The sequence below is a fragment of the Amblyraja radiata genome, chromosome 39 (genome assembly GCF_010909765.2).
Source record: "Amblyraja radiata isolate CabotCenter1 chromosome 39, sAmbRad1.1.pri, whole genome shotgun sequence".
In the NCBI taxonomy this organism is placed as follows: domain Eukaryota; kingdom Metazoa; phylum Chordata; class Chondrichthyes; order Rajiformes; family Rajidae; genus Amblyraja; species Amblyraja radiata.
Genome location: NC_045994.1, coordinates 8,443,774 through 8,460,582, shown reverse-complemented (window position 1 = coordinate 8,460,582; position 16,809 = coordinate 8,443,774). Strand labels below are relative to the sequence as shown.

At 41.9% G+C, this 16,809-nt stretch overlaps 1 protein-coding gene across 3 annotated transcripts in view; it reads right to left on the bottom strand.

The window, feature by feature from the left end:
• pebp4 (phosphatidylethanolamine binding protein 4) overlaps positions 1-13,212 on the bottom strand; it is a 215,565-nt gene extending 202,353 nt beyond the window's left edge. For all 3 annotated transcript variants that reach the window (XM_033013741.1, XM_033013742.1, XM_033013743.1), the window contains exons 1-3: positions 13,115-13,212; positions 10,071-10,199; positions 6,418-6,550 (exon numbers count right to left, since the gene is read on the bottom strand). In XM_033013741.1, coding sequence (XP_032869632.1) covers positions 6,418-6,550; positions 10,071-10,199; positions 13,115-13,131 — 279 coding nt within the window. In that variant the 5' untranslated portion in view covers positions 13,132-13,212. The remainder of the gene's footprint in view (positions 1-6,417; positions 6,551-10,070; positions 10,200-13,114) is intronic.
• Positions 13,213-16,809: the final 3,597 nt, after the last annotated feature.

The window sequence follows — 16,809 nt, the reverse complement described above, 5'->3', positions numbered from 1 at the left end:
GTGGTAGGGCACCATTCGGTTCCTTACTTTATAACAGTGGTTACACTTTGGAAAGTATTTCAATAGCCGTGGTGCCCCGAGGACATGAATTGTTTCATGGAAACACAAGCCTTCCCTTTTAGATTTAATGAACCTTTCTATCCTTCCAAGATTTTAGCTCCTGTACTATGTTTACCAAAATTAATGACGGTGTGAGAATTGGATTTACAGTGCTATAAAACAGATAATTGGAAACATAATGTAATTTGAAACTACATGCACACTGAAGAGCTGCACAAAAGTTTGACTATTCCAACAAAAGACCATTAAAAACAGATTAATCATATCCAGAGATGTTTAAATGGTGACATAGTGATGGAGTGGGTGAACCTGGCCATTTAGGAAGAAAGCAACATAGCTGTTCCTATACCACTTGGAGGGTCAAAAGGTAGAACTGTCGGTAGGCAGATGGCAGGCCCGCCAGGCACTCCTGGAACAACAACGTTTTACTATGTTGGACAACATAGTTTGACTTACTTATAGCACAAAGTCTAACTTTTCACAATGTTCCAAAATAACACACCTTGACATGGGTTAGATACGGGAATCGCCTCAACTCTTCCAACACAACATGCAAGGGAATATTTCCAGATAAAACAAAATGTTAGGAAAAATGTCATTTTATTTCATTCCACAGTATGTACATTTTTAATCATGTGAACCAATTTGAATTAAATTGAATTTCCTTTATTCCCATTCAAACAGGTTTGAACAAAATTTCGTACCATGCAGTTATTACAGTAAAAAGCGACAAAACACACAATGAACACAACTTAACACAAACATTCATCACAGTGAATCTCCAGGCACCGCCTCACTGTGATGGAAGGAAAAAAGTCTTATCTCTTCCTTGCCTCTTCTCCCGCTGCATCGAGGCTCTTGATGTTGATGTTGGGCGATGGTAGATCCCGCGGCTGATTTTGAGCACCGCGAACGGACCAAATCAAACTCCGCGATTTAGGGCAGGCGAAGCTGCTGTTGCGGAAGCTCCTGAAAATCGGTCACCAACCAGCGACCTGCGAGCTCCCGATGTTACCGTCCACAGGGCTCGTGGCTGAAGGCTCCGAAGTCAGGTCGCAGCCACAGTGCCAACCCAGCCTCCGAAGTCAGCCAGCTCCGCGATGGCGAGTCCACAGGCTCTGCCACCGCAACCCTCAAGGTCGATTCCAGTTGGAGGCCGCCAGCTCCACGATGTTAGGTCACAACACAGACGGAGATACACGGAAAAGGTCGCATCGCCGTTGAAGGAAGAGATTTTTTAAAAGTTTCCCCCACCCCCACATATACACAACTAAATATAGACTAAAACATACATCTAACAAGATAAAAAGAAAACAAAAAGACAGACGGACTGCAGGCGAGCCACAGCTGCTTGGGCAGCGCCGACTTTTCCGGTCTTGAAAAATTGATTTTTGTCACGTATTTATTAATGTATTTACATTCCTAACAGCTTACAAGTAACTTGAAAATGATCCTATGGCTGAAAGACTACTTTGTGTTGAATGACTCTGCATTTTGAAGCTTTCTCTCTCCCAGAACTATCTCAAGCAAACATATTCATCACCTCCATCAGTTCCTCCGGGAACTGATGGAGACACAACAAGAAAGAACTTAATAAATCTCATCTTTAATATTTAAATTGCTGTTATATTTTTAAGAGTCATTCACATTTTAAACTTTAATAAATCCTTTTTCCACTTGCAATGCCTGCGTGTTCTTCATCACAATGGGAACCTAATAGGCAGGAATGGCTGCGCTGTTGGAGAGCCACTAAGAGTTGGGGGGAGGTTGAGGGGAGATGGATTGAATGCGTTGGGGGGGGAGGGGGAGGGGAATGGCAAGGAGCAGAGTGAGGGGGTGAAGGGAGGAGGGGTGACTGAGTGATCTGCCACCACACCAGCCGTGAGTGACTGCACTGCCAGCCCACCAGCCCTCAGAAAGTGAACTGCCAGCCCACCAGTGATTGAACTGCAAGTCCAAGAATCCATTCAGTCCACAATGTCCATACTAGCCCTCTGGAAACCAGTCCCTTCAGCGCACAACACCCATACTAGCGCTCCAGAGATCCACGCAAGGATAGACTTTCCTCCTTCATTGCTGTGATCTGTAAAAAAAGATGAAACTGTCTAAAATTGATTGTCCACACTCTCCCCCTTCCTTCTCAGAGTCTGTCACCTGTTTTCGGCAGAATTTCTGGCAGTTTCTCAGCTGACTGAGCTGCCAGGCCTCCGTGACTGAGCTGCCAGGCCTCCGTGACTGAGCTGCCAGGCCTCCGTGACTGAGCTGCCAGGCCTCCGTGACTGAGCTGCCAGGCCTCCGTGACTGAGCTGCCAGGTCTCCGTGACTGAGCTGCTTGCCCAAGAATCCATTCAGCCCACAATGTCCACACTAGCCCTCTGGAAACCAGTCCCTTCAGCCCACAACACCAATGCATGCGCTCCAGAAAGCCTCCCCCGCCCACTGGCCAGCAATATTGGAATTGGTGGAGAGGTGGAATATTGCGTTGGGGGACCAGCCCCCCCGTGTGAAGCTGGGACCCAACGGGTCCCACTTTGTCTGACATCCGCACAATATGGAGGTTTTTGTGGCACCCAACAAATGTCATAGTTTGCATTCAAAAGCTCCAATATGTTCAGATGAATTACATAGAAAAGTGCCCCCAAATGTGGGTGATTTTAACTGGAAGTAAATAGCCAGTATGATTCAAACCTTGCACAATTACTTGCAAGCACAGTTTGTGCATGAAAATCTAGTTCTCAGGCCTCTATTTGTTATTATTTGCAGCTTGCAAGGTGCTCCATATTCTACCATACATAATTATATTCAATGGTGATTACTACCTGCCACGAGAATGTAACAATCTTAAATTGATTACTGCATAACATTTATTCAAAGGTTACAAAGGTCTTTTATTGTCACGTGTACCAATGATATGTGAATTACCATATAGCCATACGAAAAAAAAAGCAAAAAGACACACAACTACATAAAAGTTAACATCTACCACAGCGGATTCCCCACATTCCTCACTGTGATGGAAGGTAAAAAAAGTCCAATCTTCTTCCTCTTTATTCTCCCACGTTCGGGGTAGACGAATCATCCGCAGTCGGGCGATCGAAGCTCCCGCCGTCGGGGTGATCGAAGCTCCTGCGGCTTGGACTTTCCCCAAAAACAGTCTCTAACCTGAGACCACGAGCTCCGCGATGTTCGCAGGCACCTACGATTGGAGCTCCGAGGTCGATCTCTGGCAAAGGGATCGCAGGCTCCGTGATGGGAAGTCTGCAGGGTCGCAGCGATGGAGCTCCCGGTCGATCTCCAGCAAAGGCTGACAACTCCTCGATGTTAGGCCGCAGTGCGGACGGAGATACAATACGACAACAACAAAAAAACAACAAAAATTGCATCTCCGTCAAGGTAAGCGATTAGAAAAATGTCCCCCCCCCTCTCACCCCCACATAAAACAAGCTAAAGAACACTAAAACATAATAATAATACATTTTATTTAATGGGCGCCTTTCAGACATCTCAAGGACACCTTACATACATTTAATACATACTATTTAAACACAAAGAAGGAAGGGACAGACAGACTATTGGCGAGGCAGTCATTGCTGGCGCCACCCGGTGGATAATCCCAGTGTACCGAGGACAACTAATAGACAGGATGGAACGAATTGCAATGAAATCATATTGATACATGTTGATAAACCGAATGAAATTCAGTTGTGCTAGTGCCATCTACTGTTATATTATTTTACCTGTAATCTTTCCCACCGTGCATGGAATTGAACAAATGGCAATTCAAAACTAATCTGTTGAAATCAGAATACTGGCTTTAGCCAATTACTGTTAATCTTCAGGTAATATAGTTAAAATCTTCCATGTCTAATTTTCTGTAACTATTGGAAACTGCAAATAAAATAATAAGCCAGGAGGGAAATCTAACAGGCAGTGTTTTATCACAGTGACAACCCAGATGAGAATAATCAGCCCTATCACCATTCAGTTGTTCAACATGGAGATCTTTGCATGTGAAGTCCACTCATGGAGGCTAAACCCTACATTTTCCAAGATCTCTTCAGTATTCAGTATCTGCAATCTTTTTTCAGTCTAAACAGGAAGAGCAATACACCCTTAAATACAGAGACCCATGTACCACCCTAGGTGAAATTTCAAATTTCCTTGGTCCCAACTTCTCCCTCATGAGAATCGTATTTCTTCATCCATTTCAGGGTGAAGTGCCTTACAAACTCCCTCGGTTAATTTCCATTATCCATCATAGTTCCAAGATCTCCCACTCAGATTTAGTCCACTTCTCCAATCATCAAGACAAGAATGTTTAATTATCATAAGCAACAGGTCCGCTAAAATGAAATTCCTACTTGCTGCAGCTTTACCATATTACCATACATTAAATACATTAACACAACAAATGATTATACCATAAACGATCAGTTATACTAGTTAAACCAGGTCATGATAGAGCAAGCCATAGTATGCAGCGCAACCTTTTAAAATGTCCATAGCATCAATTATTCAGATGCCAAATCTCCTCAAATATCTGAAATAGTAAGTGTTGGCAAGCTTTCTTGGCAATTGCATCAAGTTGCTGAGTTGAGGATAGACCATTAGAGATGTGCGCGGTCAGGAATGTGAAGCTGTTAACTCTCTCCCTCCATCGCCGTCTCACCATTGAAGACAGGTGCATGAACCCTTGGCTTACCCATGCTGACGTCAATGATCAACTACTTTCTTCTATGAACGTTGCAAGCAAGCTTGTTGTTCTGGCACCACTTGAGTAAATAATCGATTTCCCTCCTATGCTTTGACTCATAGTTACTCTTTATTCATCCAACCATCGTGGTACAATCAACGAGTTTAAAATGGCATTGGAATCGAGTTTGGCTAAGCAGTCATGGTAAAGAGAACCCCTGGAGGTGCCTCTGTGCTAATGGTCAGCAAAGAGAAAATGGTGTTTGCACTACCATACCAATTGAGATTGCCGATGAAGTAGTCAAAGCTCCATTAGCATGGGGACGAGCAAAGATTCAGCTCCTGAGTTGACAACACGTTTTTAAGGGATGATGGTGTTGAATGTCAAGTTGAATTTGATAAACAATGGGCTGACGTACATTTTCCTGTTGTCCAAGTGATCCATGGCTGTGGAGAGCTAACATGATTGTATCCACTATAGACCCATTGTGCCGGCAAGCAAATAGAACTGGATCCAGATCCTGCCTGAAGCAGGAGTTGATATACGTCATAACCAACCTCTCAAAAGACTTAATCACACTGGACATAAGTGCCACCAGTCAGTAGTCGTTGAGCCACGTTACCGTGCTTTTCGTGAGCACTGGTATTATGGATGTTCTTCTAAAGCAGGTGCGGACCGTGTATCGTAGTAGTTAGAAGTTGTAAATGTTCACGAAAACTCCAGCCCGTGAGTCCATGCAGGTTTTAAGAAGCAAGCTGAAGGGCCAAGATTGAAATCATGCCTCAACCTTCATTTCTGCATCAGTTGATCCTAAAGGTTTGGATTAGAGCCGATTGGGGAGGAGTGAGAGTAAAATCCAAATTTAAAACATCTACAGAAGTTTATCACTGAATTCCAGTTTCGTTATTTTTAATTAATTAAATTACTAACATTATTTTCCTGTACAATGACTTAACTTATTCCCATCTCTCACTAGTATAATAAAAATTATGCTTCCAATAAATTTAAATAAAGTTGCGTTGTCGAAATGCTTATTCATAGATTGTTATATTTCAAATACTATTGGCTGCAACATATTTTGAGGCAATCAATCTGTAGTTGTGGACCATGAATCCATAGTCCACAACTAATAATTCAAAAAAAAATGATTTCAATTCCACCTGGGTAGTTGTGGAATTTTAAATTCAGTTAACAATCTGGAATTAACAACTAGTCTCAGGACCAAAGGAGCATTATCAAGATGCATCATTCACTGGCGTTCTTCGGGGAACTGTTATCTGGTCTGGTCTATATTTGATTCCAGTTCCACAGCAGCATGGGTGACTCATATATTTTTTAATGAAAATGCCTACCAAACATCTTCTGGGATGCTGGCAGATGCATAATAAATCTTGGGATTGTTAGTGAGGTCCATATCCAGAAATACAAATAAAAGTATATATGCATATTTACAGTACTTTCTGCTTTTCTGCCATCTTTATCAGATTGCAATCAATCTTACAACCCTGACATTACTGATGATATTTTTATATTACTTCTTAATCTTATGAAAGTATTGTTTTGCAGGCACTTATTTGTATGGCAGCCTTCAATAGTATGGTATTCAATCAACAACTTTAGATGTAAACAATTCATATAAAGCTGCTTTTATTGCAATAATTTACCTCCATGGCATCAGGAAATCTAACATTTGGTGCGCTCCATTTTTTGCTCAGGAGCTTTCGGAAATTATGACATTTTGGGATGACGATGCATGCTGCATTTCCCAATTCTGGATAAATCACTTGGAGATCACCCCTGGAAATGAACAGAATTTTAAAAATAAATATATGATTCTGAACATCATGAAAGGCGCAGAGCAGTAAAAACAATCTTAAAATTTTAGTTTTGCCATGGAAACAATGGAATCTTATATTTCAATCAGTCTTTTACATCCATAAATACATGTTATTATGAATAGCATTGGAAAAGGAGAAGTAAAACCATCCAGCCAAGAATATGATGGTGCAAATTTTATTGTGGTTCGGCCAGAATTTCACAGCATAACTGCCAGCAAGGCCTCTTATTACTATAATACCTTCAGACCTCCACACGGATGCTGAACCTTGAACTTGCCAGGTAAACTCACCAGCAAATTCCACCTGCACTCCTCCTTGGGCTCTGCACGGAGCCTAATGACAAAGCAGAAGCTTATTGGGATTCACTAAAACCGGTATTGGGGATTCCGTTCTTGGATTTAATGCATGATGCACAAGCCTATTAATTTGAATGAGTGTTGAACAAACAAAAAGGTAAGATGAAATTGAGTAACTCTTTTCATTTTATATAGGTTTCATTTGATCTTTTTAATTACCAGTTTTATAGTGTTTTAATTGATTTGCTTTCATTGGTGAATTCCCTTATCATCACCTCACTGCCTAGCTATGACAGCAATGCAAATATAACATCAAATCTAAGCAATATTTTCCATCCACTCCCTCTGCTGACCGAGTCAAACCTTAAGCCATTTCTGAAAAGAACCCTTCCATTAAGAGTCAAATTCTTTAATGAAGTGTCAATGTAGCTCAACCACTACTCACTGGCACCATATTAAACTAGCCTGGATAAAGTACTGACCTGCACCAGAACAGCATATCGACCCAAACCAAAATTGTCTTGGCATAACAAAGACCCGTCTCAAGCTGAATTCACACATAACCCATTCAGACTCGGGACAGGTAACCAAATAGTACTTTTTTTTAAATCATGGGTTTACACGGAGTATGAACAATAAACTATGGAATATGATAGGTTTCAATTAGTTTACCTCCAAGCGTAATTCCGTTTAGTTTTCCAGTGAAGTCGCAACTTTTGAAAATGAAATATAAAGCACGCCTGTACCACCTAGTGGCACAAATTAGTCACTACCAGAATTCTATTTCATAAGATGACAAAATCAGTAATTGTGTTTGGGGGAGATAGTTCACTCCAACAGATTGTAAAGCACAAAGGTTTTTTTGAATATTGCTATTTCAAGGTTAGGTGTCAAGACTTGGTCTTTGACACAGGATGGAAGAGGACAACTGCACTACCTATAGTCTGTTCTTTCATGTGATGGATGGTGATTTGCTGAATTCTTGCAAGCATAAATCTAATATGGAAGTCATCACCCAGAACAGGTAGATACTGTAAGGGACTGATTGCAAACATCTAAGCAGGGTCATTGTGGTCCATTAGAGAGGAATTTTGCAGATTTTACCTCCCCAAAATGGTTTTATATCTTCGAGACGCAAGAGATTGCAGATGCTGGAAAATGGAGCAAAAAAACCCCCCAAAATACTGGAAGAACTCAGTGGGTCAGGCACCAGTTGTGCAGAGAATGGACAGAAGACCTCTCTAGTGTAGACTCTTTGTTGGAAAAAATAGGTAGGTTTGGGGTAAAAGCCCAGAAGAGCACCTTATGGGGCTTTGCTGCACCCGCACCTTTCTTTTCCAGCTTTCTCCCCCCCTACTCCATCAGTCTAAAGAAGGGCACTAACTCAAACATCTCTGTCAACTCTATAGATGCTGCCTGACCTGCTAAGTTCCTCCGCTACTTTGTTGATTGGTTGTAAATCTTTCTGGTTTTACACCCTACCCAGTAAATCATAACCTTAGGGGAGACATAGGGAATGCATAAGAGTTGACAGAGAATCGCAGCTGCTTAATCATCGCTGTTCAAACATAATAATTGATTATAATTTTTGCACATTGTTTTCATGCCACCATTTTTTTAAATTAGCAGTGCATTAATTTGATTTTTGTTTTGAGAGTGTTTAAAAACAAAGCCAGAAAATAAAAATGTGAATCTATAACCTATTACATGGATATAGATGTAACTATGAAGGTACAGTACTAAAGAACCACTAACATTTTAAATGAGTGCACAAATTATTAAGAGAATCCAAGAACAGTTTCACTAGAGCTGAGATAATAGAACATAACCCTAACATTATTAAGAGTTGTAAGTCAATATTGGTAAATTGTTTTCAATAGCCAGGGCGATGAAAAGACGACAATATCAAAAAGCATCACAGTAAATAGAGCTTTCTATGACATTGCAAATGAAATAACAAAGCATACAAAAAATTTAAAAGGATATAATAGATTTGGAGATAAAAACACCAATGCAGGCTTCCTGGATCCGATTACCTGTTTCTGTGCTATGACAAAGCCACAGCACAGAAACATGTAACTCTACCATCAGTCCCCCTTTATCTTATGATTCTTTTACAGTACTTCTGTTTAAGTTTCACACTTCTTAAGGGAGCAATGCTTCAGGTTTCTATATTTGGAAGAAAGCACACAATGTTTGCTGGAAATGTCCCACCTATTGGTTGTAACAATGTCAATTTGGGCCATACAATGATTAAAAGAAAAAGGCATGAGAAACTTCTACTTATCCAAAAATGGTCAATGGTCACCAGCCAACTTAAGACACAATCAGACATTTTGCTTTCAATATGACCAATCTTCTTGGTAAAATCAACAAAATGAAAAATAACATCAGAAGTGGTATTCATTAATGTGTTAGATGCCAAGCATCAAGAATATTTATTTGCCATATGTATGGACAATTTAACAATGAAATTCTTATTTGCAGCAGCTTAACAGTCCATACGAATGGGTGGGTGGCGAGGGTCCTTGATGATAGTGGCTGCCTTTTGGCAATTCCTCCAATAGATGCCCTTGATTATGGGGAGGTCAGTACGTGTGATAGAACATGTAGTGTCTACCACTTTCTGTAATCTCTTTCATTCCTGGGCATTCGTTCCTGGCAGTATACATGTGTGTACTTAGCTATATTCCTCTACAATGAGCATCAATGATTCCCATGTCATTCTGTCTACCAGCACTCATTATATATTATTGAATAAATACCTCAACAATTTGGTGACAAGAATTTGGCTTTGCATGGTGCTTGATACCAATTCAACATTTGGTTTATTTGATGAATTTTATTGCTGTTGCTCATTCAGAAAAAAAAAATCAAATAAAAGTGGGTTCATAATAAACAATGAAATGAAACTCAAGGGAAACAATACCAAAATCATTGGTACTAATGTACATAACATAAATAAACAATATAAATTAACTTCACTCATTTTTGAATAGCCTATATCTACATTAAGAATACCACTGGCAAAATGCAGGGATTACACGCCGCGTGTACCATTTCCAATAAATTCTATCTATCTATCTATCTATCTATTATGATGAATGCAAGCATGCCAATAAGCGAGTTTTAAATTGGAGCCAAGTATACTATTCCAGAGTAAGTTATCATTGATGAGCTTGCCTGCAAATACTGCTGTCACCGCCGTTTTTAAAAATACATATTGATTCTTCCAAATCGACGGATGAATCCACTTCCATATGAGAAAGAATGTTCAATCCAACCAGAAGAAAATATACAAGCTGCTTCATCCTGAAAATTCAAATCACAATTTCTTAATAAATACCCATAAATCATTCATTTGTGCGCAAAACAAATGACCTACCTAGGTTTTGGAATTCTGAACCCAATTGCTTTTCCCAAGTGGTACAATTCATTGTACAGCATATTGCACACACAATGTTTTTTCTCTCAGCGGCTCACGATGTACTTTTCTGTACTCTTACATCATTTTTAACATCCCTATTCTCTTCATTTTCTAAAAAGCCTATTGATTAATATTTATATGATCGTTCTAAATTCTATAAATCCCTTTAGTCATTGTGTGTCAATTGATTACTTTATGCTCAATTGACAGAGCTTTAAATCAATCCAGCATAGATAAGCAATGATCTTAACTTTCAATTATAAATTGTGGTATATCATAGTGGTATTACTTTGTGCTTTGTATTACATTGTTTTTGTAGTAATATACAGTTAAAACTCTGGATGATGTCAAGTTCAACAATTTTAGAGAGAAGCAAATCTATAGAGTGATCTGATGAGAATTTTAAAACTGACTGACTATCAAACCAGAAGCTAATGCTGGTCAATCAGTTTAATATTATGACCAAAAAGAGTGACACAACCCTTTGAAACAGCAGCAAATAAATTATATTTACATACCATAGTCAAAACATTCCAAGGGTGGCATTCAAATTAAATATGCTCTAAGCTGCATAATAAAAGATATATGCACATGTGGTGAAAGTTTGAAGGAGAGAATTCAAGACATGAGAATAGTATCACTGGATACATTCTGTGGCTATTTGTTCCCACTGCATTATCAAAGAAGCTCAAAACTACTTTTTCATCATTATAACTTCATCTCAAAGCCTTTTATTTCTCCATTCATAGGATGGGGGTCACCACTGGCAATGCCACTATTTAATATCCATTCTTAACTATCTTAAAGATGAGTGTTTTATAGTTGTCTTGGACAAGCTTGGTTAATGGACCAGTTTCTGGAATCCACAGATATATTTTTATCCCCAAAATGAGACAGTAGTTCTCAAACAGTATTGGTCAGGAGTCACATATAGGTAAGAACACCAAATTAATTTTCCCCTGAAGCATTTAGTAAGCATTCCATACATCAGATAGGTTTGGAGTAATCCTGTCGTTCCGCAGTCACCATCAAAATCACTGGTAGACAAAAATGCTGGAGAAACTCAGCGGGTCAGGCAGCATCTATGGTGCAAAGTAAATAGGCAACGTTTCAGGTCGAGACCCTTCTTCAGACTGATGTGAGGGTGGGGTGGGGGGGGGGGGGGGCGGGAAGAAGAAAGGAAGAGGCAGAGACAGTGGGCTGAGCGAGAGCTGGGAAGGGGAGGAGAAAGCAGGGACGACCTGAAATTAGAGAAGTCAATGTTCATACCACTGGGGTGTAAACTGCCCAAGCGAAATATGAGGTGCTGCTCCTCCAATTTACAGTGGGCTTCACTCCGGCCATGGAGGAGGCCCAGGACAGAAAGGTCAGATTTGGAATGGGAGGGGGAGTTGAAGTGCTGAGCCACCGGGAGATCAAGTTGGTTATTGCGAACCGACCAGAGGTGTTGGACGAAGCCATCGCCAAGCCTACACTTAGTCTCACCGATGTAGAGCAGCTGACACCTAGAGCAGCGGATGCAATAGGTGAGGTTGGAGGAGGTGCAGGTGAACCTCGGCCGCACCTGGAAAGATTGCTTGGGTCCTTGAATGGAGTCAAGGAGGGGGAGGTAAAGCGACAAGTGTAGCATTTCCTGCGGTTGCAAGGGAAAGTGCCAGGAGAGGGGGTGGTTTGGTTGGGAAGAGACGATTTGACCAGGGAGTTACGGAGGGAGCAGTCTCTGCAGAAAGCAGACAGGGGAGAAGATGGGAAGATGTGGCCAGTGGTGGGATCCCATTGGAGGTGGCGAAACTGTCAGAAGGACTCTTCAATAAACATCAAAATCACTAGCTTTGCCAATCAGATTTATTCAATTCTATGAATCTCTTAGTTCCCCTATTGGTTCAAATTCACACCTTTCCATCAACTTTCCAGGACTTTGTGACTCAACCAGTATGTGTAGTGCTAACGACCTTGTGATCAGCATCCTTTTATGAGTCTGGGATGAGCAACAGCAGAAATTATGTAAGTTGTTTGCCTGTAGGTTGTCTGAATGAATTTCTCCATAACATAGGTTCAGGGCAGGCATTTGCAATGCAGATCCATGACTGCTCCTTGCCACATGCTTTTGAGTCCACAATGCCACCATTTTTCAATAACTAGGGACACCTTCTGTGTTCTATCCAAATGTGGTTGAGCACAGTCATGTGCAAATCAAACAGCTTGACATTTTCAACCAAATGTTTGCTGGTTACAGATCACGCCAGCAGATATAATTTCCCTTTAACCTCACTTCAACTCAGCCTGGATCTTCACTGTAATCATGTTCCCTTATGTTGATCCACTGCCAGCAAATGTAAACACATTCCCACTGGACTGTTCAATACAGAGCTAAGCAGTCTCCATCTTCATTAAAAAAGAAAGCCACACACAGTTGACAACACTGGCAAGTAGAGGAAAATACACATTGAATTTTTTACAATCATTTCCAAAGGGCTACTAAAAACACCTGACCCCTTCCCTTTATAGTTTTTTTAAATATTTGCTTTAGAAGAAAACATCTAACCGACAGGAGAGAAAAATTAAGTCCTTAATTGATGAAAAAGTAGAGGAAAACATACATTTAATTTTCTCCATTCATTTCCAAAAAGGCCACGAAAACACCTGACCCCTTCCCTTTGTAGTTTTTGTTTATTTGCTTTGAAAGAAAACATGTGACTGACACAGGAGAGACAAAACTGGTGAAAAGCATGTTCAGACAAAATGGAAAAACCGCGCTTCACTTCATAACTTGGCGCACGGTATCGCACAATATGCTTACCTGTTAACGATAAGCATGCTTCTTTTAAAAAATATATATATACATATAAAAAATGAAATGTCACGCGACAAGCACGACGCCTCCTGCAAGGCCAGTTGTGTTTTGAATGGAAAACGGACGAAACCCAGCGCGCGGCCTCAAGTCCCGCCTCCGGGAACGCCCCCTAACCCGCCCCATTGGCCAGGACGCCGGCCCATCCCGGCGTTGATTGGATAAGGCAGACGTCCATCAAGATGCCGCCTATTTAAAGCCTTTTTTTCGCTCCCAACTTCTCAGTTTCTTTGCCAAACTTGGTGGAGCCCAACAGGTGAGGATAACGTGCCAATCTAATTCGAGAATGAGTTAATTGGGAATTAGTTCAGTGAATTTGTTCTGCAGAGAATATAAGTTGAAGGTGAATGGGAAAAGATTTATGTAATAGGAATCTGAGTGGTAGCTTTTGCGCACAAAGGGTGGGGGGTAAATGGAACGAGCTGCCAGAAGACGTAGTTGAGACAGGGACTATTGCCACGTTTTCTTCAAAACACAACAAGCTCTTTTCACAGACAAGTGCCGACATGAGTCTCTACCTACAAACCTTATAGGTTGGAATCCCAGATATATAAATATGTTCATGTTTTGCTGATGCATTTTCAATGGGTTCAACTAGTATTATGCTGGTAGTCAAATGTTACGAATCTCAAGATTGATTGAAAAGGTATTCCCACCACTTTCATCTCAGTATTTCCAGAAAACCAGTTTCCCCATCTTATATATATATATAATAAATTTGTATTGTTTACATTTCTGCATTCTCAAGATTAAAATGGTTCAGCTTAAAGCAACATGAAACAAGCAGTTTGTGCTTTTTTAAAAAGATAATATTTTTTTATACTAAAGTCTCACCTGGAGAATTCTATTAATTAAATCTGTATTTTTTTCAAATAGAATCAGTTTCAGTGTGACATAATAGTATGATTAAACGAGAACTTACCAGTTCAAAGTTTGATCGTTATTTTATGAGGAGTACGTTGAGGGAATACGTGAAGAACCCCGCCAGGACGCAAGGCGTGTCATTCTTCAAAGCAGCGGTGTGAAATCACAGATAACTGTAATGACTGAACATAGTAAGATTAGAGAAGAAAATACCAGTTGAGTATATGATCAAGGGTGGGAGCGGAGGGCACGTATTCCCTCAACGTACTCCTCATAAAATAACGATCAAACTTCGAACTGGTAAATTCTCGTTTAATCTTACTATTTTACTTCGGAGTCACGTGAGTGACTACGTGAAGATTTCAAAGCTCTGTGATTTCATGCCGTGGAAACGAGTCCATGCATCACATCTGCCTAATTGACTGGGAGGAATTGTGTTAACATGTTTAGACATGAATCCAACATTGAAATCCATGATAAATTGTTAACAACAAATTATAGCCCCTATTTATGGGGTGAAATTATATTACAGAACTTAAAATTGGCTCTGCAATCTGTTCTGTTTGACTAATTCGTAATATGAAACGTTATATTCCTGTTGAAGAAGTCATATAGTCCAGCCTTAACTTATGTATGACTGTACCCTTAGTGCCGTGACCAAAGCCATCAGCATGACTGTTTTGTGTGTCAGTCTTTGCAGGGACAGAGCTGTTGCTGGAGACCAATTCCTTAGCAACGTTAGGGCAATACTCATATCCCATTTAGAGAGTACCTGGTTCTTGGGGGATAGATATTAAAAATTCCCATCATAAGTTTGGTTACCAGGGGTGTGTCCCAACAGAATGACGCTCGCCATAGATATGTTGATAGGGCACTTCTGGCGCAGTTAATGGCACTGTAACTGAGCCCCTCATCATAATGGAGGCCTGCCAGGAATTCGAGAACAGACGTTATGTTCATCAAACTGTAGGTGATGTTGTTTCTGTGACAATATATCTCCCATTTCCTGTTGTATACCAGATATAGTTTTTGGTGGACTGTCTGTGGCCCGCTGAGATAATGTTCAATGTTCGGTCCGCCAGTCCCAGTTGCAGTAGAGGTTTCTTTAGACTCTACAAATTGATAGGTTTGTTGTTTTTGACATGGATGGGTTCCCCTGTTATGGGATGAACCAATAATCTGGTTGTTTCAGGATGGTGATGCATGGTTAAACCCCATGTTGAGTATCACAGGGAACCATGGTTAAGTAGGTCAATCGGCACTACCAATTAACAGACGCTGAGTCTTGTTGTATTTTTCGTAATACCCGACTGATGATGCAGAAAAAGAGAGAATGCATAGATAAACAATTGCCCCCTCAATGCAGTGAAAAGCATCTGTCCCTGCTGTCCCAGGGTCTGGTTCCCAAGAAACACAGTTTGGTAACTGGTGATTAAGTCTTATTTTATTGAATTTGCGTGACCTGATGTCTGTCACTGAATTTTTGGGTTACCTGGTAGGTAAGTAGCTGATATTCCAATATTTCTCTGGATACACCATTATCAAATTGTATTAGTCAGATTGTCACTCTGTAGTCTAACACGCTGGTGATTTATCCCAGAGCAGTATGACTTTAGGCCATAGAACGCACCCCACATTTCCAGGTAGTTTATGCCCAGTGTCTGTGAAAATGATGCCTCCTGTGCCTTTCATCTGAATTGAATTGAATTGAATCCCTTTATTGTAATTCAGACCTTACGGTCTGAACGAAATTTCGTGCCTGCAGTCATACATACATCATACAATAATAAACAACAGTAAACACAAATTAACGTCCACCACAGTGTATCCACCAAGCACCTCCTCACTGTGGTGGAGGCAAAAAATCTTAGGGTTACTGTCTCTTCCCTCCTCTTCTCCCTCTGCGCTGAGGCGATTCCCCACCGGGCGATGGCACAACCATCCTGAAACAACCAGATTATTGGTTCATCCCGTAACAGGGGAACCCATCCATGTCACCGAACCCCGCAACGGGCCGGCTCAAACACTGCGGCCCGGGGGTGGTCGAAGCTGCCGCCCTCCAGTCCAGCATACGCAGCCGCTGGCCCGCGGCTGAACCCAGGACTCGGGTCACCGCCGCCAGAACGCCGTCCCAGCCACCGGAGCACCGTTCCAGCCCCGAGTCGGATCGCCCTCACGTGAGTGCCGTTCCTCCCTCGAGCTGGGCCACTCCGACGGGAGTGCCGTTCTCCCTCGGGCTGGGCCACTCCGACGGGAGTGCCGTTCCTCCCTCGGGCTGGGCCACTCCGACGGGAGTGCCGTTCTCCCTCGGGCTGGGCCACTCCGACGGGAGTGCCGTTCCTCCCTCGGGCTGGGCCACTCCGACGGGAGTGCCACAGCCCCTCGCGGGAGAGTCTCGGCCCCTCGCCAGGCCGTCCTCACGGGAGCGCAGTTCCAGCCCCGAGCTGGGCCGCCCTCACGGGAGCGAGCCCAGGGCAAGTCCTGACAGGCTGCCTCTGGAGTCCCGAGGTCGCCAGCTCCACCATTAGGCCTCAGCGCAGATGGAGGCAGAGACGAGGGATACGACGAAAGTCGTATTCCCCCCAAGGGAGAGACAGCAAACCCCGTTTCAACCCCCCCCCCCCCCCCCCCCCCCCACCCACATAAACACAACCTAAAAACCAAAAACGCAACTACACAAAACGAAAAAAAACAACACAAAAAAGTAAAGACAAACGGACTGCAGGCGAGCCGCAGCCGTTCCCAACGCTGCCACTTCCGGTCATCTACCTCCACAGATG